The 24660-nt window shown below is 40.2% G+C and overlaps 1 protein-coding gene across 1 annotated transcript; it reads right to left on the bottom strand.

Annotated features, from left to right (window-relative positions):
- Positions 1-6414: 6414 nt before the first annotated feature.
- Positions 6415-7344, bottom strand: LOC112579405 (putative olfactory receptor 5AK3). The gene has a single exon (XM_025265841.3). It carries the CDS (start codon positions 7342-7344, stop codon positions 6415-6417), a length of 930 nt encoding a protein of 309 aa, XP_025121626.3.
- Positions 7345-24660: the final 17316 nt, after the last annotated feature.

A 24660-nucleotide genomic window follows, 5' to 3' on the forward strand; every position in this document is an offset into this window, starting at 1 on the left:
AGTATTATTGTTGAAAATCCGCTGATCATATATTTGTTGATTTATTTTTTCCCCTCTATATCTTTTCAACTTGAGAGAGTAATCCCTAGGCAGGTTGATAAGAAGTCGGGGGGTCTCCAAGGAGTGAGGGGTCTGGAATTCTCAAGGAGGTGGAAAGGGCAAACATTCCCCCCCCCCCCCACCACCTTCCTTAGTCTTAGTCACATAAAACGTTTTTATCTTTAAGCCTCCAACTGATAATTACACAACAAACAATTCAGTTTAAATTCTGTATTAAGGATTATGTAACACCAATGTATCCTGTTTGAGGACAGTTTCTCCTTGCTGAAAACCTTCTGGCTAATCCTGTTATCTGAAAATGTAAATTACAGGAATGGGTCTAGTAAGATCCAGACATTCTTTTAATTCATTGTAATAACTAATTAAAAAGTATATAACTCCCTTGCTAACACTAGCAATGCCATGTTAGCCATGCCGTGTGGGGCCACCCAAGACGGACGGGTCACGGTGGAGAGTTCTGACAAAACGTGGTCCACTGGAGAAGGGAATGGCAAACCAATTCAGTATTCCTGCCTTGAGAACCCCATGAACAGTATGAAAAGACAAAAAGATAAGACACTTAAAGAGGAACTCTCCAGGGCAGTAGGTGCCCAACATGCTACTGGAGATCAGTGGAGACATAACTCCAGAAAGAATGAAGACATGGAGCCAAAGCAAAAACAACACCCAGCTGTGGATGTGACTGGTGATGGAAGCAAGGTCCAATGCTTCCAGTGTAAAGAGCAATATTGTATGGGAACCTGGAATGTTAGGTCCATGAATCAAGGCAAATTGGAAGTGGTCAAACAGGAGATGGCAAGAGTGAACGTCGACATTTTAGGAATCAGCGAACTAAAATGGACTGGAATGGGTGAATTTAACTCAGATGACCATTATATCTACTACTGTGGGCAGGAATCCCTCAGAAGAAATGGAGTAGCCATCATGGTCAACAAAAGAGTCCTAAATGCAGTACTTGGATGCAGTCTCAAAAACAACAGAATGATCTTTGTTCGTTTCCAAGGCAAACCATTCAATATCACGGTAATCCAAGCCTATGCCCCGACCAGTAATGCTGAAGAAGCTGAAGTTGAATGGTTCTATGAAGATCTATAAGACCTTTTAGAACTAACACCCCAAAAAAGATGTCCTTTTTGTTATAGGGGACTGGAATGCAAAAGTAGTAAGTCAAGAAACACCTGCAGTAACAGGCAAATTTGGCCTTGGAGTACAGAATGAACCAGGGTAAAGGCTAATAAGAGTTTTTCCAAGAGAATGCTCTGGTCATAGCAAACACCCTCTTCCAACAACACAAGAGAAGACTCTACACATGAACATCACCAGATAGCCAACACTGAGATCAGACTGATTATATTCTTTGCAGCCAAAGATGGAGAAGCTCTATACTGTCAGCAAAAACAAGACTGGGAGCTGACTGTGGCCCAGATCATCAACTCCTTATGGCCAAAGTCAGACTTAAATTGAAGAAAGTAGGGAAAACTGCTAGACCATTCAGGTATGACTTAAATCAAATCCCTTATAATTATATAGTGGAAGTGAGAAATAGATTTAAGGGACTAGATCTGATAGACAGAGTGCTTGATGAATTATGGATGGAGGTTCATGACATTATAGAGGAGACAAGAAACAAGATCATCCCCAAGAAAAAGAAATGCAAAAAAGCAAAATGGCTGTCTGAGGAGGCCTTACAAATAGCTATGAAAAGAAGAGAAGCCAAAAGCAAAGGAGAAAAGGAAAGATATACCCATCTGAAAGCAGAGTTCCAAAGAATAGCAAGGAGAGATAAGAAAGCCTTATTTAGTGATCAGTGCAAAGAAATAGAGGAAAACAATAGAATGGGAAAGACTAAAGATCTCTTCAAGAAAATCAGAGATACCAAGGGAACATTTCATGCAAAGATGGGTTCGATAAAGGACAGAAACAGTATGGACCTAACAGAAGGAGAACATATTAAGAAGAGGTGGCAAGAATACACAGAACTGTACAAAAAAGATTTTGACGACCCAGATAATCACGATGGTATGATCACTCACCTAGAGCCAGACATCCTGGAATGGGAAGTCAAGTGGGCCTTAGGAAGCATCACTACAAACAAAGCTAGTGGAGATGATGGAATTCCAGTTAAGCTGTTTCAAATCCTAAAAGATGATGCTGTGAAAGTGTTGCACTCAATATGCCAGCAAATTTGGAAAACTCAGCAGTGGCCACAGGACTGGAAAAGGTCAGTTTTCATTCCAGTCCCTAAGAAAGGCAATGCCAAAGAATGCTCAAACTACCGAACAATTGCACTCATCTCACATGCTAGCAAAGTAATGCTCAAAATTCTCCAAGTCAGGCTTCAACAATATGTGAACCATGAACTTCCAGATGCTTAAGCTGGTTTTAGGAAAGGCAGAGGAACCAGAGATCAAATTGTCAACATCCGTTAGATAATCCAAAAAAGCAAGAGAGTTCCAGAAAAACATCTATTTCTGCTTTATTGACTATGCCAAAGCCTTTGACTGTGTGGATCACAATAAAGTGTGGAAAATTCTGAAACAGGAATACCAGACCACCTGACCTGAGTCTTGAGAAATTTGCATGCAGGTCAGGAAGCAACAGTTAGAACTGAACATGGAACCACAGACTGGTTCCAAATAGGAAAGGGAGTATGGCAAGGCTGTATATTGTCACCCTGCTTATTTAACTCATATGCAGAGTGCTGCTGCTGCTGCTGCTAAGTTGCTCCAGTCGTGTCCAACTCTGTGCAACCCCATAGACGGCAGCCCACCAGGCTCCCCCGTCCCTGGGATTCTCCAGGCAAGAACACTGGAGTGGGTTGCCATTGCCTTCTTCATAACAGGCATCTAAAGCCCTGCAACTTTGGTCTTCATTAGAGATTTTTTTTGGATCATTCTAGACTTTTTTTTTCTCTTTCCAAATGCATGTGGTGCTTTTTTTTTAGGGGAAGGCTGCACTATCATGACTTTCTTATATGTTAAATGCTCTTTAATCTCCTCTCTGTTACCTTTTGGCAATCAACATTCTTTTAGTAAAAAAAAAAAAAAATCTAATTTCATTAGGTTCTCAAATACAGTTGGATATTGTTGATTTCAGTGTTCTTCTCTTATTTTAAATTTTCTTTGTTCCCCAAATTAGTTATCCACTTTATTGTTATTTTTAGCTTTGGAGAATGCTGCTGTTGCTGCTGCTAAGTCGCTTCAGTCATGTCTGACCCTGTGTGACCCCATAAATGGCAGCCCATCAGGGTCCCCCGTCCCTGAGATTCTCCAGGAAAGAACACTGGAGTGGGTTGTCATTTCTTTCTCCAATGCATGACAGTGAAAAGAGAAAGTGAAGTCGATCAGTCGTGTCTGACTCTGTGAGACCCCATAGATGGCAGCCCATCAGGCTCCCCCATCCCTGGGATTCTCCAGGCAAGAACACTGGAGCAGGCTGCCATTTCTTTCTCCTCAGAGAATGAATTCTTTCATTTATTATTTCTGTCATTTATGGGGTTTTCAACATCAATTAAAAATAATCGCTACTCTCTTCTCCTTTCTTTAATATTATTTTCTGATGCCTTGAAATGTATACTTACTTAATTTATCATTATTTCCTATTTATTAACTCAAATATTTATAAAGTTATAAAATTTATTTGAACACCCCTTATAGTTTGTAATGTAATGGTTTGTAAAATATTATTTTATACATATTTTTCAATTTTGTTTTTAACCAACCAAAGGGTTGTTTAAATGAGAATTTCAGTTTTAAGTGGTAGAATTTTAGGTGTTTTTAACTTCAAGCTTTACTGTTAAATTCTAGATCTACTTCTTTAGATCAGAGAATATTTTCTACACTATTTCTGATTTTTGGTCCATTGTATGTATTTCTGTAATTCTTCCTGGGACATATAAAAAGGACATAGGAAAGAATTAAAAAAAAAAAAGGAAAGAAAGAAGAAAGGGAAGGAAAGAGGAAGGAAAGAAAGAAAGAGAGAAAGAAAAAGAAGGAACAAAGAAAGATATTTGTCTGATTTCAAGTTATTTTGAAAGGGGAAAATCAGTTCTTCCAATAGACTGTGATGTGTCTAACACAGTATCAGTAGCCACAAAAAACCAATTAGAAGCAGCGTTTCTAACTGGATTCCCCCAGTCTACAAGGAAACTGTAAAAATACTAAGAAATCTCTAAGTATCTGCTACTTTCTCACTATAGCTTTTCCTACTTTATTCTTTGTACCTCTTGAGCACTGATTACTGAGATGCCCCGTTGCTGATCTTCTTTTTGCCAGTAACTAAATCTAGAGAGAGTACCTGCTTCCTTAATTCATACTTGGATTTGTTAAGCAAAGCATGTATTCTATAAAAAGCCCATTCCCACTTATTGAGATGTCTATAGCTTCTGTGGAGTGAGCTAAAGAAGCAAAATAAACCTAAATTTTGATTTTAGGTGTGTTTGATTGGTAGTCTTCCACAATATAGAGTTTCTGTATGTATTTACTGTCATTAATTATATCAAATAGTTTTTATGTAACTTTATTTAAATTTTTTTTTCTCAACTTGATCTTTCATGAATTGGGAGAGGTAAGTTTAACATTTACTATTACAGTACCATTATGCTTTTTTCATCCATTCAATTTGTGATCTTTCACCTTGTAAATAATAAGGCGATATTATTTAATATACAGATTTTTTTCATGAATATAGTTACACAAAGTTCTATATGCAAGGTATTTAAAGATATTACATTAAAGAATGTTTGTATAAGGAGACTTATCAAAATATTAAAACTTAGAAGCACCTCTGTCTTCAGAGATGATTCAGGGTGGTAAATATAAACATCTCTCCTTTCCTCTCAGAAGAGGATTTGCTTACACTTTGGGTGAAGATAAGGTTTCTCTCTGCAAAGCAAATATGAGCAGGTCACCAGCAACCTTAAGTAATATCAGAGTTTCATAATTTTGGGCTTTCTCTCCCAGAGTGCAGAAAAATGCACCCTGTTGCATGGGCTGGTATCATCTGGTTTCTTTTGATACTGTTTGTGTTAGAACTGGATCCATATCACTATGCTTCTATGCTCATAATTCAGTCCACAATTTGGAACTTCTGGAAACGTTGAAGAAGGCAATGAACTCTCATCCTATAGTTACAACATCCTATGGTTTAACTGATGAATGAGATTGAAAGAAGTATAATAAGTGATCTCAAGTCTGTTTTTTTTTTTTTTTTAAACATGCTTGTCAACAGGATGGGTGTGTAATTAATTCTCCCCCCCCCTCAAGTTCAAGCTCAGGTATAACTTCTTCTGTTCAACCTCAACTCCTCCAACCTCAAGGCCTCACTTGTGGGTAAATGAGTCCATTCTGTAGCACCAAATTATTCATTGCATGTTATATATGTGCAAGATGGTATTGCTGGAGATTCATGTTATATTTAAAATACAATTTCACCAAAATGAACTGATATGATCTGCATTTGCCTGACTCCTGTGTCAGCTTCCTAGCTGGTTAGAGAACATACACAGAAAGGACAGATACTACTTCATAATGTCTGCATATGTATGCAGATTCACTGAAGTGGTTTTCCCCCTTACCTTTCTGCATGTTTTCTCAAAAAAATGGCACTTTCAATTATTCTTTATAAAAGTAAAATAGCTTAGCTATAGACTCACAGCAAGAGTAATAGTACCAGACACCAAAAAAGATTTTTGTCCTGAGATTTTTTTATATTATACATATAGAGGGTATTTAAAAATTTTATACACTTTATTTTCTTGTTCTTTTTTAAGGGCAGGTGTTTGAAAAAAGGGCTCATCAAAAGGTTCAAAAGGAGTATCAAAGATCTTTTCAGATACTTTCTTTTTAAGAAACACATGAATTAGAAAGTTATTTAATCACAAGATGTTTTCATTAAATTTCAGATCCATTGATATAATTAAAGAATGCCTTTGGAACTCATGGGCTTCCCCGGTAACTCAGCTGGTAAACAATCCTCCTGCAATGCAGAAGACCCCAGTTCTATTCCTGGGTTGGGAAGATCCGCTGGAGAAGGGACAAGCTACCTACTCCAGTATTTTGGGGCTTCCCTGGTGGGCTCAGATGGTAAAGAAACCACCTGCAATGTGGGAGACCTCGGTTGGATCCCTGGGTTGGGAAGATCCCTGGAGAAAGAAATGGCTACCTACTCCAGTATTCTGACCTGGAGAACTCTATGGACTGTATAGTCTATGGGATTGCAAAGAGTCAGCACGACTGAGTGTCTTTCACTTCACTTGGAACTCACAAATATTTGAAACACCTTCTGCTGTTGAAAAATAAGAGAGAATTGTTCCTTGCTTGTTGAATCATACTGAGTTAGTAATTGATGTTCAGTCTAGGAACACTTTTTTCCAACCCCTTTTAGGGCTTCTCTTACATCTTGGTTTCTCAGACTGTAGATGATAGGGTTTAACATGGGAATCACAATCCCATAAAAAATGGAAGCCATTTTTTCTTGCTCTTGAGTCTCTAGGGTACCATGGTACACATACATATAAGAGAGTGTTCCATAGAAAATGGTGACCGCTGTCAGGTGGGAGGCACAGGTGGAGAAGGCTTTTTTCCTTCCTGCAGCAGAAGAGATCTTCAGGATGGCAGACAAGATAAACATGTAGGAAAAGATGATGATCAATATAGTGAATGTCAAGTTAAACCCCACAAAGGCTTCTAGTACCATGATACTGAAGTAAATATCAGAGCACGAGAGAGCCAGAATTGGGGGTTCATCACAGAAAAAGTGGTTAATTTTATTGGATTTGCAAAACTTTAGTGAGAAAGTAAAGCCTACATTGACAGAAGCATTCAGGAAACCCATGAAGTATGAACCAGTTAAGAGTTGAATGCAGACTCTTTGGGACATGACAGTTCCATAGCGAAGTGGATTACAGATGGCCACATAACGGTCCACTGCCATAGCCGCCAGAATATAGCAATCACTTGTTACAAAGGTGCCATAGACTAGCAACTGCAGCATACATCCGAAGAATGAGATGGACTTTTCAGTGCTCATCAAATTATGCAACATCTCGGGAGTGATAGCAGTGGCATAACCGAGATCAACAAAAGCCAAGTTTTGGAGGAAAAAGTACATGGGGGTGTGAAGGGAAGAGTCAGTCTTGATGAGGAGGATCATGCCAATGTTACCCACCAGGGTGACACCATAGATCACTAGAAATACTATGAAGAGGACATGCCAAGACTTGTGTTGACCAGTGAATCCCAGGAGAATGAATTCAGTTACTTCAGTGCCATTGTTTTGTCCCATGGCTTGTAATGATTATCAGCTGGAAAGTTGCAAAGAAAGAGCAGAGAAAGCTGACTATTGTGATTCTTAAATTCTAGAACTGGAAATAGTACAATATATAACTTCACAGTAGGGCCAGAGAATAATTTCCATGACATAATTGACTTAGATATTTAAAGGTTGAACCTTGATATTTGACTGAGATATTTTTAGTTTGGGGATGTTGTTGTGGACCAAAGAGCATCTGTGTTCTCAAAGTGCAGAGTGATGGGTATTTCATAAGTACATCAATCCAGGAACAAATGAGATATACATAAAGAAATACTCTAATTATTCTTTCTTTTATGCTCCCTATACTTTAATTGGGCTTCCCAGGTTGCTCAGTGCATAAAGAATCTGCCTGCAACGCAGGAGACACAGGAGACATGGGTTCAACTCCCCTGGAGGAGGGCATAGCAACCCACTCCAGTATTGTCTGGAGAATCCCATGGACAGAGGAGCCTGGTGGGCAATAGTCCATGGGTCACAAAGAGTCAGATGTGACTGAAGCAACTGGGCATGCAAGCATGCTCACATACTTTAATTAGAAATTCTAATTGGTTTAATTACTAATCATTGTATTTGAAATCCATAGAATTCTATATGATATTGTTTACACTAACCTTTGTATTTTTCCTTTTATCCTTTTCCTTTCCTTAGCAGCTCTTCTCTACTATGATGGTCTCAACGAAATTGTAGAGTTCCTTATGAAAGTGTCTGTCACAGCATTTATGGTTGGTAAAGGATTTATTTCTTTCTAAAATTTCCAATCTGTTGTGATTCTTTACTTTTGTAAAAAACAATGAAAAGTTCTCAGCATTGTGAACATTTTGTGATCATTGAAGCGCCCGATCTCACTTTCAGTAGTTGCCCCATCACAGACTAGAGACAGAGAGTCCAAGGACGGGGGCTGGTCCGTGGACCACACATTGAGTAGCACGGCTCTGTGGTGTCCATGCATCCTAATTTACTGGTGTGCTTTCCTAGTGATGGATAGCAGACTGCCTACCACTTGTCTCCACTCCAAATAACCCAGAGTGAAATTTTTGTAGGATGTATTCCTAGAGAAAATTTTTTTGATCTGGAGGTATACTCATATTTAACTTAATCAAGGTTTTTCAGATCACTTTCCATAATGGATGTCCTGATGTACAGTCATACTATTCATGCATGGGGATTCCCATGTCCTCACTTCCTAGTGAAAATTTGTTATTTTCCTAATGTTTTTCTGCCAGGAAAACAGGTACAAAGTGTTGCCTCATTTTTATTCATTTGTCCCCTTTAATTACAAAAATGTGATTATTGTCTATTATTCTTCTTAGACTTTGGGGTTTCTATTGTTTTGTAAATTGCCTATTTATATTATTTATAAATCCTTCTATTGATTGATTTTATATGTTCTTTGTTTATCTAAGATTTGAATATCTTGTCAGTTTTTGCCTGAAAATTTTTCTCACATTCTATCATCTATTAATTTTTCTTATCCTTTAGAATCCAGAAATTCTTAAATTTAAGATAACAAGTCTTCATTTATTTGCCTTATGCTTGTTCGTTTGAAGAGTAAACTTAATTTCCCAGTTCATTTCCCCAGGATAGTAAAATGCGATAATAAAACCTTTTTCATTTTAGGTTGCTGGCATATGGTGTTTATGGCACATCACATTTTATATCATATATATAATTTGACAAATCTTATTCATGTTTTCTCAGTATTTATTTTTTAAAAGAGGAAGCAGGAAAACAGGATAGAGTAATAGTAGTCACTGTGTGTCTCACTCTGTGTGTATGTGCAAAATATTTAAATATTTTAAAACCATTATGTGATTTGACTTTTATTAAAAGTTTACAGATAATAGACCCAGTATATTATAGGTAACTTCTACCAAACATTTTTGAAACGATTAATTCTAATATTTATTTATGTAAATTTGTTTGAAACACATACAAATATCAAAGAATTAGTATCCAGTGTAAGTAATTTCTGTAAACTGCCCCATGGGAAAAATTCACAAATGAAATAATCAGGACAATTGTAGAAGGGAAACTTATATGGCAAATAGGAAAATGTCACATATAACAACTCACCAGTAATCAGATATGTGTATATTAGTACTGCCTTGAAATAGAATTCTACACTTCTCAGTCTAAAATGCAAAGTTTAGGTGAGAATGTAGACTCACATATTTCTGATGTGAAGGTAAATTAGGATAGCCACATTGAAGACAAGTTTGGAAATATTAATCAAATTAAACACATACCTCCCTTTGGTCCATAATTTCCATTTAAGTCGCTTCAGTCATGTCCGACTCTGTGCGACCCCATAGACGGCAGCCCACCAGGCTCTGCCGTCCCTGGGATTCTCCAGGCAAGAACACTGGAGTGGGCTGCCATTTCCTTCTCCAATGCATGAAAGTGAAAGTGAAGTCGCTCAGTCGTGTCCGACTCTTCGCGACCCCATGGACTACAGCCTTCTGGGGTCCTCTGTCCATGGGATTTTCCAGGCAAGAGTACTGGAGTGGGGTGCCATCGCCTTCTCTGTTATAAGTACATACTTTACACCAAATATGTAACTGAGCCTCCAATGAAAATAATGATGACTAGGCAGCTTGCAACAGTTGATCAATACATAGTTCTGTATATGATCAATGATTGTAATGGTGTCACTCTAGTTATGGGAAGATGCAATAAGAGGGAATGTTTTCCTGGACCATAGAAGACAGGTGTCCAGAGATCTTTAATTATAAGACTGAGTCCAGTAATAGCACACTGAATGGTCTATGAGCAAAATCTTCTCTGGAACTAGGAAAGAGCCTTAGCAATGTGCATGGAATGGTCATGAAATGCCTCCCAAAGTACGGTTGAATTTATGACCATTTGTAGAACCTATTGTTGGAGATATGTCTCCAGGACTTGGAAGCGGCGAACCTGAAAGAACAACACTTGGACAGTCTCTGCAAGGACTGACAAGTTTATTTCTGCAGTCAAGCCTTTTTATAGGAGCAAGGAATAAAGAGCTTAGAGCATACAGCCAGCAGAACATGGACAAGGCTAGGATATAATCAGTAAAAGATACTTCAAGGAAGAGTGCATTCTTAATGACCCATGTATTTATCCATGACCCATTTTCTCAAGCAACGTCTTTAATGTTTAATTGTTAAATCTAGGTGCTGAGCATAGCCAAAGGCAGGAAATATTCTTCAGCAATCAGTACAATTCCTGGGTACTTCTGGCCCTTCGCCATTTTCCCATGGACTTTCTCCTTCAAGGCTATTTAGCACTGTGCCTCCCAACACCTATCAACTACAAACTGGCACTGCCAAGGGCATTTGCCATCTGCCTCCACATTTTCCGCAGATTGAATCCTGTGCTCCTGCAGCTGTTGACCTTGGATGTGCCCGGAAAGGAGTTCAGGGTGGAGACTCAGGCATTTTGTGCTCCAGGAAAACTGGTAGAATAGGTCTTTAGCCAGATAGATATTTGCAGGAACTGATTTCATGATCTGAATCCTTGCATCTCCTCATATCTAGGAAAGCACTAAATCCCTTCATGATGATATCAGCTCCTCATGACAAGCAGAAAACCTCTTATAAAGTAAGCTCTTGATTGTGGTGAACTCCTCCTTCACCAAAAACATATATATTGAGCTTCCCCCACTACCTCTTTGGAGCAGCTTCTCAGAACTATCTAAGGTGCTGTCTCCAGGGCTGCAGCCCTTATTTTGCCTCAAATAAAACTTAACTCACACACACACACAAAGTACATATCCTAGATAAATTAATGACCACACAAACAAAGATATATAGGCATACTAGACTTGTAAATATGTGTACATATGAATGCATACACAGAAGAATGTTCATAGCAGCATTCTTGAACTCAGGAAAAATAAAACTTTTATTAATATCATTTAAAAAATAATATTAATAAACCAGTGAGCATTCAGTAAACCGGTGCTGTGACATTTATGTAGATGTATTTCTGAAATGGAAAACTGAGTAATAAAAAGCAAGTTGCCGAAGTTAGATGGTGGCTACATGAATAACTCATTTGAAAAAACCCTGATGCTGGGAAAGATTGAAGGCAGGAGGAGAAGGGGACGACAGAGGATGAGGTGGTTGGATGGCATCACCGACTCAATGGACATGAGTTTGAGTAAACTCTGGGAGTTGGCGATGAACAGGGAGGCCTGGCGTGCTGCAGTCCATGGGGTCGCAAAGAGTTGGACACGACTGAGCGACTGAACTGAACTGAACTGACATGAATGCTTGTTATATTATTTTAAATATACTTTTATGCACCTTAAATATTGTGCAATGACAGAAGTTCCTCACAAAACCCCCACATCCCCATACATCAGTAGAGGGCTCCTTCCTCTGGAGTCAGTAACTCCAGACAGAGCTGTGCCTCCACAGATGCGATGGTCAGTTTGGGATAAGAAGGGGCCTTTAGAGGTGGGGATGGAGTGTATCAAACCAAACCCCATGACTGATGTTGACAATCTGGCTCTTTCAAACATCTTGAGAAATGAACACAGTGGGATAACTCTGCAGTGAAGGAACAAGAAACAATTCTCTCCTTTCAACTGAGTGAGAGCTAAAGGCCAGTAAGTATGTGAGTTGCCTCCTCAGGTAAATTTACTGTGAAATAAATTAAATGCAGCACTGTCATGGAGGCTTCCATCCGGTAGGTGAAAGCGCTTGTCAGAGGAAGCTAACATTGATCATAAGTCCACTTAACTAGAATCTTGATGAGATAATGACACTTACTGTGTTAATTATTTAGAATTCAAATGAAATGTAAGCCATGACATTTTCCAAGTTATGTGAAAATCAGTACAAAGGCGCGCACACACATACACACACACACATACACACAAGAACCTAAGTTTCTGAACATGCTTAACCTATTCTGAGACCTGCTGCTTTGCAGCTTCATTTGTATTCAGGACTATGCAGTAGAAAGGACCTGAGTTTGAACTCTAGTCCTACAACCTCACAGAGAAAAATGATGTAAGTCTACCCCTCAGCCTCAGTTTTACTTTATATAAAATTGGGATCACAGAATTACTTATAAGATATGAGACTCATTGCGACACCATGTACAGTAGCAAAAGTTTGGAAACAGAGTTAAATAAATCAGAATAGATTCATACCATGAATAATGGGTTCCCCCTGTGGCTCAGACAGTAAAGAATCTGTCTGCAATGCAGGACACCCAGGTTCAGTCTTTGGGTTGGGAAGATCTCCTGGAGAAAGGCATGGCAACCCACTCCAGTATTCTTGCCTGCAGAATTGCATGAACAAGGAGCCAGGCAGGCTACAGTCCATAGGGTCACAGAGAATCAGACACGACAGAACGACTAACACTTTCACTTTTTCTTTCATGAATCACTATATAGTCCAAGAAGCATGAGATAAATACATACTCTTATGGAAAGGTGTTCATATCAGAATGCCAAATGAACAAACCAAGTTGCAGAATAGTATGTAAATCTGGACTCTCTTAAAATAATACTTTTTTGTTTTGAACTTACCCTCGTTTAGCTAATTTTCCTTATTTATCCACGAAGAGGCTCTGGAAGGATTCATGCCAAACTTTTAATTGTTATCCTTGGGTGTGGGAGTAGATAGAGGAGGCCTTTAAACTTCAGCACTTTTTCATTTTAAAATAGCTTTGTTTTATATGATGAATGTGACTTAAAGTGATGTGGTTTATATAAACTCTCCAGCACAGGGCCAGCCATTGAATGGGCACTCAAAACTGGTCATAACACATGCAAATAACACACTAAAGTCATGTACTGCTGACTACTAATCATTCATTCATTCATTAAATCTTTCTTTCAATTGTTCATTCATATCCTCGGGCAACGCTCAGCCCAGTTCAAATATCCCTTACTCCGATTCCGCTGTGTCATCAGGGATGAAACCTTTATTCTAGGTCTCAGGGTGAAACTTACTAGAACTTTGACCCTTTTGTTCCACCATTTCCAGCACACACTGGGATGATACATGACTGTTTGAAAAATGGGCTATGCTCTGGTCTACTTACACGAGCGTTTCATCCAGATTCTTGTTCTGCAACTGGTACAGGCTGTTTGCCCACCAACATCTCTGTGTGCCTCCTTCTAACTGGGGAGTTTAAAGCTTAAGCCTAAGGGATCAACACTTGCTCCCTTGAGAACCTGAGCTTCCAGGGGCTGTAATGGAATCAGAATAAACAGTGTTCAGTAGTCATTTCTGCTGAAGAACATTCAAGCTTTCTCTAGAGAAGATACATTTAATCATGTTACTGTCACTGGGGACTTTTCTTTGTGTGTTGTCCTGTTACAGAACAATTCCTTTAAAATTTTTTTATTATGAGTCAGGTTGAACAATTTTTATTATGCCTAACAATATGCGTTCACTTCTAGAAAACTGGTCTCATCACCAAAATCAGAAGAAAGCCCAAACTGATATAAATTTATAATCAGACAGAGTTACTACTATTTGAATACATTTTTTTGTATTACCACTTTGACCATTTTTTTAATTTGAAGGAAAAACTGACTCTGATCTCTTTTTTCCTAATAATGTTTACATTTTAAAATGAGCCCTGGATAAAGACACTCTTTCTTTCGGTTATACTTTGCACCATGAGAATGCTTCAGTTAACAATCTGTGGAATAAGAGATTTTGAGTAGTCCTTGGCTATCAGGCTGCTAGGGTTACATCTTTAATCAGTGAAAGGAGAAAGCTAGATTCAATGAGTCTGTAACTTCTTATTGAAGGGAAATGATTGGCAAAGGCTGGTGAACTGACATTCAATATTCCTCATTTTGAGTAGACCAAAATCCAGCTTATTTTTGGCTGTTACTTTTGCAAAAAAAGACTCATTTTTCCTTCATAGTAATAGTTTGGGAGTCAAGGTTCACATTTTGTGATTTTCTCAGTCCCTTCCACATGCTGGTTGCCTCACAGTCTAACCTGTCTGCTCTAGTGCTAGGCACTACACTTCTTCTCAAATCAGGAAAAAGGGTCCCGGAGGGCAGGGTGACAACCACATACACGCTCTTGGTCAGGAAGACAAAAGCTTTCCCCAAGGCCAGCAGACTTCTGCGTACACCTCACAGAGCTCTGACTCTGGGTCCTGCACCACACGTCCGCCATTACTCGATTTCAGTGCACCTGTGGTCAACAGCTCTGCCGGTGTTACTAGTGGCAGGTTTCCTAAGGTATATCCCTGCTTCTCTGCCTCAGGAATATCTCATATGCCATGGAAGACATTGAGTGACCATAAAGCAGTGGGGGAGGAGAAGGGAATAACTGGCTCATGCTCTTGTTTTCCAGAGGGACAGGTGTCTGGGACATGTTACATAGTTTAGTAAAATCCCTCGTGTCACTGAGTTGCAGTTTCCTGGGTGTCAGACAGCTGATATATTCATCCTTTCCGTGCTTTGGTCCTTCTATATATCATTCTTCTTGCTCTCTCCCTGTGCTGCTTGGACAGTTCTCTCCCAAAATTTAGTACACTGCATAGTAGGAGGGAACTGTCCCTGTAGGACGGCTGTCAGTTCAGACAATGGCCAACAGGTCAAGGGTCCTCAGAGCCACTCTCACTCATTGCTGTTTAGCCACTAAGTCATGTCTGATCCTTTGTGACCCCATGGACTGCAGCACACCAGACCTCTCTGTCCTTCACTGTCTTTCAGATTTTGCTCAAACTCATGTCCATTGAGTTGGTGATGCCATTCAACCATCTCATCCTCTGTCACCCCCTTCTCCTCCTGCCCTCAATCTTTCCCAACATCAGGGTTTTTTCCAGTGAGTTGGCTCTTCCCATCAGGGGGGCAAAGTTTGGAGCTTCAGCTTCAGCATCAGTCCTTCCAATGAATTATTCAGGGTTGATTTCCTTTAGGACTGACTGGTCTGATCTCCTTGCAGTCCAAAGGATTCTCAAGGGTCTTATCCAACACCACAGTTGGAAAGCATCAATTCTTAAGCCCTCAGTCTTCTTTATAGCCCAACTCTCACATCCGTACATGTCTACTGGAAAAATGTTAGCTTTGACGAGACAGACCTTTGTTGGCAAAGTGATGTCTCTGCTTTTTAATATACTGTTTAGGTTTGTCATAGCTTTTCTTCCAAGGGGCAAGCATCTTTTAATTTCATGGCTGCAGTCACCCTCCACAGTGATTTCGGAGCCCAGGAAACTAAAATCTGTTTGTAGCTTGCTACACATTAGGGGTCTCCACAGTCATCCTCTGTTTTACTAATTCACTAGAACAACTCAATGTCATGGACTGAATTTTCATTCTCAGCTGCCAAATTCTCTTTTGAAACCTTAACCCCAGGGCAATAGGTTTAGGAGGTTGGGCCTTTTGGATGTAGGTAAGTTATGAGAATGTGGACCAAATGAAGAGCTCTATTGCCCTTAAAGGAGACCCCAGAGAGTTCTCCAGTTCTTTCCCCACTCTATGAAGACACAAGGTCGGCTCTCTGAAACCCAGGAGAGGGCTCTCACCAGACTCCAACCTTGCTGGCACTCTATCTCAGATTTCTAGTCTCCAGAACTGCTACAAGTAAGTTTCTGTTGTTTAGGAGCTACTCGGTCTATGTAAATTGCAGTACAGCCTGAACTAACACATCTGGAATGCACTGTACATATAATTACAGTATTACTACAGCAAAAGGATACAAATAATAACCAGCCAAAAGAAGATACATAGAGGGCAAAGTCTGTCAGAGTTGCACACTTGTAGCTCCCATTATCCCTAGGGATGCATCACCCCTCTGGGTGTCAACGCATGGCAATACACATGGAGTGTGGCCAGCCCGGCAGCTCACCTGAGCCTCTGGTGTGCACAGCTCCTTTCTGGGCTTTGTGTCACTGCTCATGTGGCTGACCTCTATTTCTCCATCACTCTTGGGGTTTCAGGGTAATATCTTTAGTCTCCAGTTCCTCTGGATGTCAGAGCCATTAGGGCACATCCCAAGCTCCCATCACATATCACGTTGTTAAGACTGTCCAGTGTTCAAAACCTACAGGCAAACAAAGATGCTTCTTCTAGGGAAGGCATTTCAGGGACTTTGAGTTGACCTCCTGTAAGGTGAATCCTAAAGTCAGACCTTTCTGCAGGTAAGGTTAATTCTTCATCACACACCCCCACATACATTACCATTACCCAAGGCCATATCTCAGGAATGCTAACTAAAACACATACCATTCTAGCTACAGCAGAAAATGGAAAGTAGAATATCTATTTATTGGATGCATTACCTTCTATATGGGTTCTTTTTAGGTAGGAATAAGAGGAAAATGGACAGTGGATAGGAGAACAAGTATATTTTGCCCCAGCTACTGAATACATGTAAGGAATGGTGCATAGATTCTTTAAGTTCTGTAGGTATTTTCTCCAGGTCATTCTTGATCAAAACTTTTATGTGTGATACTGTATATTATTCCATCTTGGTCTAGACTAAAGTTTTCTATAAAGTTAGGCATCTTTGCTAACTATTGATTCCCAATTTTGGTTGAAGAATTGAGCCTTGATCACAATGTCTTAGAGACAGGTGCTGGATCCCTGAAGCCCTTATGATATGTTACAAGAACAATTAGCTGTTCTGCACTGTAGCTAGCATTCTTTCTCATTGCACTGACCATACTTAGGTTTTTTTGTGCATTGTCTGTTCATTCTTTTAGTAAACATTTTACAGGCACCTAATATATTCCTGCATTATTAGATACTGTTGTTACAATAATGATCAAACTGCAAATTATCATTGATCTACAGAGATTAAATTTAAGTTCTTCATATATATATATATATATACACATATATATATATACACATACACACACACACACACACATACCTATGGCAGTATTAAAGAATTGATCAGCTAAAATATACATATATTTTTAAAATGTTATTAAAATATAGTTGGTTTATAATGTTGTATTGGAAGGACTTCACTGGAATCAGTCCTTCATTGGAAGGAATGATGCTGAAGCTGAAACTTCAATACTTTGGTCACCTGATGTGAAGAACTGACTCATTGGAAAAGACCCTGATGCTGGGAAAGATTGAAGGGGACGACAAGGATGAGATGGCTGGATGGCATCATTGACTCAATGGACGTGAGTTTGAGCAAGCTCCAGGAGTTGGTGAAGGCCAGGGAAGCCTGGCATGCTGCAGTCCATGGGGTTGCAAAGAGTCAGACATGACTGAGCAACTGAACTGAACTGAATGTTCTATTAGTTTCTAGTATACAGCAGAAGTGATTAAATTATATATATTTATATTCTTTTCCATTATGATTTAATCACTGGATAGTGAACAGAGTTCCGTGTGCTATCCAGTAGGACCATGTTGTCCATCCATTCTATATATATTAATAATTTGCATCTCCCAAACTCCAACCCACACCTCTCTACAGTTCCTTCCCCTTGGCAATCATATCTGTTCTCTATGTCTGTGAATCTGTTTCTATTTCATAGATATGTTCATTCCTGTTGTATTTAGATTCCACATGCAAGTGATATCATATGGTATAAAAAGTAATTACTCCAGGCAGTAACAAGTTGAGTAGGTTGTAAAAATGACCACAAATTCTTTCCTTCAATGCAGTCTCATCATTTCAAGGTGATGTGTCAGATCCTTTCACTAAATGGTGGAGTAAATTCCTCTGACTCCTTAAATCTGAGTTGGCCATGTGACTTGCTATGGCTAATGTCATATCAGAAACTGCAGCAGAATACTCACGACTTGGATATGCTTGGCACTCAGTGTAATTAGTTTATGCCCAAGCAAGAAGGACTTATTCCTTATTGATTGTAGAGCTTCTTTTGCTTCCTCATTTCATAGGCAGTAGATAAGGAGGTTTAACATGGGGTCATAATGCCACAAGATAAGGATACTTTTCCCTATTCTGCAGAGTTGATAGATTTAGGCTGTTAGTACACGAGAGAGGGAGCTGCAAAGAATGATGAGAGCGGTCAGGAGCAAGATGCCTGTGGCAGAGGACTTTTTCTTTCCCCATAGCAAAGGGCAAGCTCAGGATGGTGAAAGATATGTGTATATGAGAAAACAAGTACCAACACAGCTCAAAATGAAGTTAATATATAGAATAGATTAACATTTCACTAAGTGTATTTTTAATGAGTCATTGAAATGATTATAGATTTACTTGAAGCTGTAAGGAATAATACAGTGAGATCCTTTGTTCAGTTTTCCCAGATTCCTCTTGGGACAGGCAGAGTAACAGTTCCCAAAGATCTTCATATCCTAATACCTGGAATCCGTAAATCTGTTAGGCTACATGGCAAACAGGAAGTAAGGTAGCAGACAGGCTGACCTAGAGCTGGAGATATTATTTTGGATTTTCCAAGAGTCTTTAAAATTGGAAGAGGGAGGCAGAACATTGACAGTCAGACAGAGATTTGAAGATGCTGTGTGATGTTTGTATTGAAGATGAAGTAAATGGTTAGAGTCAAGGAATAAAGGTGTTTTCTAGAAATTGAAATGATCAAGAAAGTATATTTTTCTAGAGTCCCTCAAATGAACACAGCCCTGCTGACACCTTTATCTAGAGACCCATTTTTACTTTCTAACTTCCAGAACTCTAAGAGAATATATTTGTGTTGTTTTAAGTCATTAAATTTGTGGTAATTTGTTACAGCAGCAACAGAAAACTAATACACCCCTAACGGTAGCATTTTACACAACTACATTATTAATATTACAAGCAGGATATTGACCTTGATGCAGTCCACTGATTTACTCAGATTTCTTCAATATGAGTGTTTGTGGCAAATCCTGTGACCATTTTATCACCTCTCTAGCTTCCCATGTTCACCACTACAGTCAAGATACTGCTCACTTTCAACCAGGCTCTACCACAGGGCTTCTTGTAAATCACCTTGATGGGAAAAGACCTTCTCTTTGGTTAAAAAAGAGAGTCCCCATGAGCATTTCTAACTACCACCCTGAATTCACATGAGTTTGGAATTGAAATTTGCATTATTAGGAAATAAATTAACAGAACCTTGTGCTGGGTTGTGAATACCTTAGCTATCTGACAGAAACAAAGTCAAACTATAATGAGTAATATAACAATATTCCAGATTTTCTTAAGATTCCTGCAGGTAAAATCAGTTAAAAAATAATAATTAATATATACATATATTAAAAAAACGTTATCCTGAACAAAGCTAAGCAGAAACAACAGATAATACAATAACACAGGGCTTGGAATATTGGAATTACCAAGTACAGAATATAAAATAATAGATTTTTAAATTATTTAAATAAAATTAAAAAATTAAAATAAAACTGTCTCACATTACCAAAAGCACTTAGGGCTGTGCTAAGTTTCTTCAGTGCTGACCGGGAGATGCTATGGACTGCAACCCGCCAGTAATAATATAACACAGAAGTGAGCAGAACAAAATACTCAAAGTGCTGAGAGAAAATAATCACAGTCTAGAATTGCACATCCAGGGATCAATCAACAAATTGGGACAAAAGCATCATCTACGTTGCTTTAGTGCCAGAAATATTTACCCTGAATCTAGGCATGATTAAACAACCTGAAAACAATCCAGATGATGGGAACTTTTCCAAAGATTTTTTTTTTTTTGGAAACCTAAAAAAAAGTCGATTTCATAAAACAAGAAACAAGAAACAAAACTAAGAACCGTTTTAGATTTTCAAAAGACTAGAAAGATATTATAACTATCATAAACGATTGAATCCTTAATCTGAGAATAAAATACCTACAAAAGATATTTTTGGGACAAGTAGGGAAATTTAAATAATGAGTACACAAGAGACCATGTTATTTTGTGCGTGCTCAGTCTCTCACTCATGTCCAACTCTTTGTGACCCCACGGACTGTAGCCCACCGTCCATGGGATTCTCCAGGCTAGAATACTGGAGTGGGTTGCCATTTCCTTCTTCAGGGGCTCTTCCTGATCCAGGAATTGAACCCACATTTTCTGTGTCTCTTGCATTGGCAGGCAGATTCTTTATCACTGAACCACCTGGGAAACAATATTAAATTCCTTTGACAATAAAGCTTGGTTATAATAGAGATTTTCTTTGTAGGAAATAAACGCTGAATCAGATCAGATCAGATCAGTCGCTCAGTCGTGTCCAACTCTTTGCAACCCCATGAACCGCAGCACGCCAGGCCTCCCTGTCCATCACCAACTCCCGGAGTTCACTCAGACTCACGTCCATCAAGTCAGTGATGCCATCCAGCCATCTCATCCTCTGCTGTCCCCTTCTCCTCCTGCCCCCAATCCCTCCCAGCATCAGTCTTTTCCAATGAGTCAACTCTTCGCATGAGGTGGCCAAAGTACTGGAGTTTCAGCTTTAGCATCATTCCTTCCAAAGAAATCCCAGGGCTGATCTCCTTCAGAATGGACTTGTTGGATCTCCTTGCAGTCCAAGGAACTCTCAAGAGTCTTCTCCAACACCACACTTCAAAAGCATCAATTCTTCAGCGCTCAGCCTTCTTCATAGTCTAACTCTGCCGGGGTCCAGCCCCGGCTGATCCAGGGTATTCGAAGCGGGGACGGCATCTGCGAGGATCAGGATACAATAGCTTCAATTAGATATTAATTAGAGATGTAAAGAGTAATAGAATGAGGATAGCTCAGTAGGAAAATTCAGTGGAGAAAAGAGGCTGAGTAGCTTGGTTTATGCGGGAGACCAATAAAACTTCAAGACAAGAAGTTTGCACCACTTACGTAGGCCACAGGCGTCCTTCCGTTCTCCTGAAGGAGGGGAGACACTGAGGCCTCCCCGGTTGGATCTTAGAAGCCCAGGCATAATTAGTAAGCATGGTGGGTTCCGCGCTCCAGATGGAGACTCAGCCAGAGTGAGAGAGAGAGCGACATGGGGAGACCAGTCTTTCGAGGAACTGATCCCAATTCTTTATTTTCCATGGTCTACTTTTATACACTGAGATATTATGCAAAAGTCATGCGGGGTCAGCAGTCCTGACTTTTATCAAAGTCAGGTGCTTCATACAAATGTATACAGAGGTCTTAGGGGTGTTACATCATCTTCTGGCCAGGGGGCCTGCTGACAATTTATGACCCTCTCCTTGTGACAGCGGTCAGTCAACCAGGACACTTATTTCTCCAGGGGTGATTATTCTTAAAACAGACGCCACCCAAATAAAGTTACATTCCTATAGGGTGAGGGTGTAGTGGGTTTTAGTTAAGGAAAGAATTTACTTAGCCTAAGGTCTAACGTGATTAATATCAAAGGTTAATACTTATTTCTTCTATATATTTATTAATGTGTGTAAGGGCAGGGGATATGGAGACTTAGCAACAAACATTGGCTCAACAAATGAAAAACCCTTCACCAATACAATTTCTAATCAGCCCATTATACTTATACTAATAGTTTTCTAACTTTTCTAAGGAACCTGTTTTTAGAAGGTTTAAAGCATCTCGTTCCTCTCACGGTTGGGAGGCTGTGAGCAATCACATGTGGCCGGACAAGCCTGTCAGGCAGGCTAGAGAACCTTCAGAGGAGTTTGTAGGTTAAAACACTCTTGTCACACCCAGGAGTTTTTATTAACTGGAGCTCTAGGTTAACTCCTTCTCCAAAAGAGGTGGTGGGGGACAGCCCCCCGTAAAGTCAGAGGTGTAGATGAGCACAAAGTAGTAAAGTAGGCAGGCTCTGGTTATGGGGGTAGATGCTCAAGGATTTCCAGGGGGGACTCCTGAGGCTCAATCCCGCCTTTGCATATGTCAAGCCTCCTTCCTCATGACCTTTGCCACAGGCGGAGTGCCTCACTCTGGCCCCCAACATCTGATGATGATAAGGACAGACCTCAAGTTAGGAACCTGGCTGTATAAAGCCCCATGAGTCCTTTAGGTATATGGTAACGAGGAAAACTGCATCAGGGGAAAAAGAAAGAGGGGCACCCAGATTTGGAGAAGTCTTCCAAAAAGAATAATTCTGATAACCCTTTTCATGGCAATGACCCTAGGGTTCAAAAGGCATATGCATGTAGATTCCTCACTTGCTCTTCCAACACTATGGAGGCAGCCATGTCTGGTGTCATTACCTCTACTGTTCAAATGGCTTAAAGTGAAAAATCCAGGATGCAAAGCCAGATTTTCAAAATCCAAGATTAACTCCTGGTTGGAAAGATGTTTCCCAAACTTATGGTAAACAAATGCAAAGTCCCTAAAGGACAGAAACTTGAAAAAAAATATTTTTTAATGGTCTCAGCTGGGAAGTTCAATTCTGTACACTTAACTCAAGTCCCCAGTAACTGAGCTTCTCATAATAATGGCTCTTAATCCCACAGCCCTCAAAAATACCCTCCATTTGCAGCAGAAGCAAAATATCACCTTGCCACAAGTGTAGAAAGGGATATTCTAACATTAAATAATATTTTCTAAAAAAAAAAAAAAATTCCTGTCATATTTTTTTCTAAGCAGACATTTGCTTTAGTGTCTGGAAGGAAAATCCAAACCTATATGTCAGAAAAACACACCCGGAATTTTATCTCTGATTCTTTGCAGGTTCCAGAAGAATCCTCTTCCAGAAAAATCAGGAGTTAAAATTAGTAGCAGGATTTGCTGACAGGGTGAGTTGGGAACACTTTGAGCATCAGTATTTAAAACAATGCCTCGGATATCATCAATGCTCCATGAAAGTTTTGGAACTGAGATAATCCATCTTAGTTAACACTTTGGAAAAGGGGAAAGTCACGTCTAGAATCAAAATTTACTTAAGAATATCTTTGAGTAGAATGGTGGTTGCCAGGGGCCAGAGGGTGGAGGAAATGTTGGTCACAGGGCACAAACTTCCAGTTGTAAGAGGAGTGAGTTCTGAGGATACAAAGTGCAGCATAGTGACTGTAGTTACCACCTCTGTGTCCTATACTTGAAAGATGCTGTAAAAGTAGATTTTAAACGTTCTCACTAGAACAGCAACAACAACATGGCAATTATATAAGGTGAAGGACGTCTTAATTAACCTACTGTACATAATTAGCAATATATGTTTATAAATATATATTGCTAACCATATATGTTGGGCTTCCCTGGTGGCGATAGTAAAGAATCTGCCTGGGGGAGGAGCTAAGATGGCGGAGGAGTAGGATGGGGAGAACACTTTCTCCCCCACAAATTCATCAAAAGAACATTTAAATGCTGAGTAAATTCCACAAAACAACTTCTGAATGCCGGCAGAGGACATCAGGCACCCAGAAAAGCAACCCAAGTCTTCGAAAGGAGGTAGGAAAAAATATAAAAGACAAAAAAAGAGACAAAAGAGGGAGGGATGGAGTGCCATCCCGTGAAAGGAGTCTAAAAAAGAGAGAAGTTTCCAAACACCAGGAAACCTTCTCACGGCCGAATCTGTGCCGAGCCTTGGAAGCACAGAGGGCAACATAACAGGGAGGAAAAATAAATAATTAAAACCCGCACATTGCAAGCCCTACAGTAACTCCCCCAGCGGAGAAGCAGTGCAGACGCCTGCACACGCCATTAGCAAGCGGGCGCAGCGCGGGCTGCATCGCAAGAATCTGGCCTGAATACCCTGAGCGCTATCTGAGCAAAATAATTTGGGCTAGCAAACCAGACTGTGGGATATCTACCACGCGAAAAGCCAGCCTTAACCTAAGACACCGCCAGGCCCGTGCACGGAACAAAGGACTGAACAGAGACAGCCGGCTGCAGACCTTCCCCCTCCGGTGATAGGCCGCCAGAGCTGGAAGGGGGCAATCGCAGCCCCAGAGAGACGTTATCTATAAAACTGTAAGCAGGCTTCTTTGCTAACTAAAACTTCTTGGGGGTCTGGACGGTCAACATCGGCCTGAGAAGGTGCGCCGGTGCACACCTAGATAACCAAGCGGCAGGGAGGCGATAAGTCGCAGCAATCGCGCGCGCGCCAAACCCTCATCACCTGAGGGGCTCGGAGCTGGGAAGGGCACAAAACGCAGGCCCAACCGAGAGTCTGCGCCTCTGAGGACTACCCGAGTGCCTGAACCTGAGCAGCTTGGACATGGAAGTGCAGGCAGCCCAGGGCCGGCCACGGATGGTTCCCGGCGGAGCAACCTAGAGCCTGAGCAGTGTGGGCAGGGAGGCTACACGCGCCGTGAACGGGGGCAGGCCCAGTGTGGCTGAGGCACTGTGAGCGCACGCCAGTGTTGTTTGCAGCATCCCTCCCTACCTCCCCTCAGCGCGACTGAACAAGCGAGCCTAAAAAAAAAAAAAAAATAGTGTCCTCCACCGTCCCCTTTGTGTCAGGGCGGAAACCACACACTGAAGAGACCAGCAAAC

Source organism: Bubalus bubalis, chromosome 16 (genome assembly GCF_019923935.1).
Source record: "Bubalus bubalis isolate 160015118507 breed Murrah chromosome 16, NDDB_SH_1, whole genome shotgun sequence".
NCBI lineage: Eukaryota > Metazoa > Chordata > Mammalia > Artiodactyla > Bovidae > Bubalus > Bubalus bubalis.

What these genes read in the sequence shown, in the direction of transcription:
- LOC112579405 (XM_025265841.3), bottom strand. Translation starts at nt 7,344, where the DNA reads ATGGGACAAAACAATGGCACTGAAGTAACTGAATTCATTCTCCTGGGA.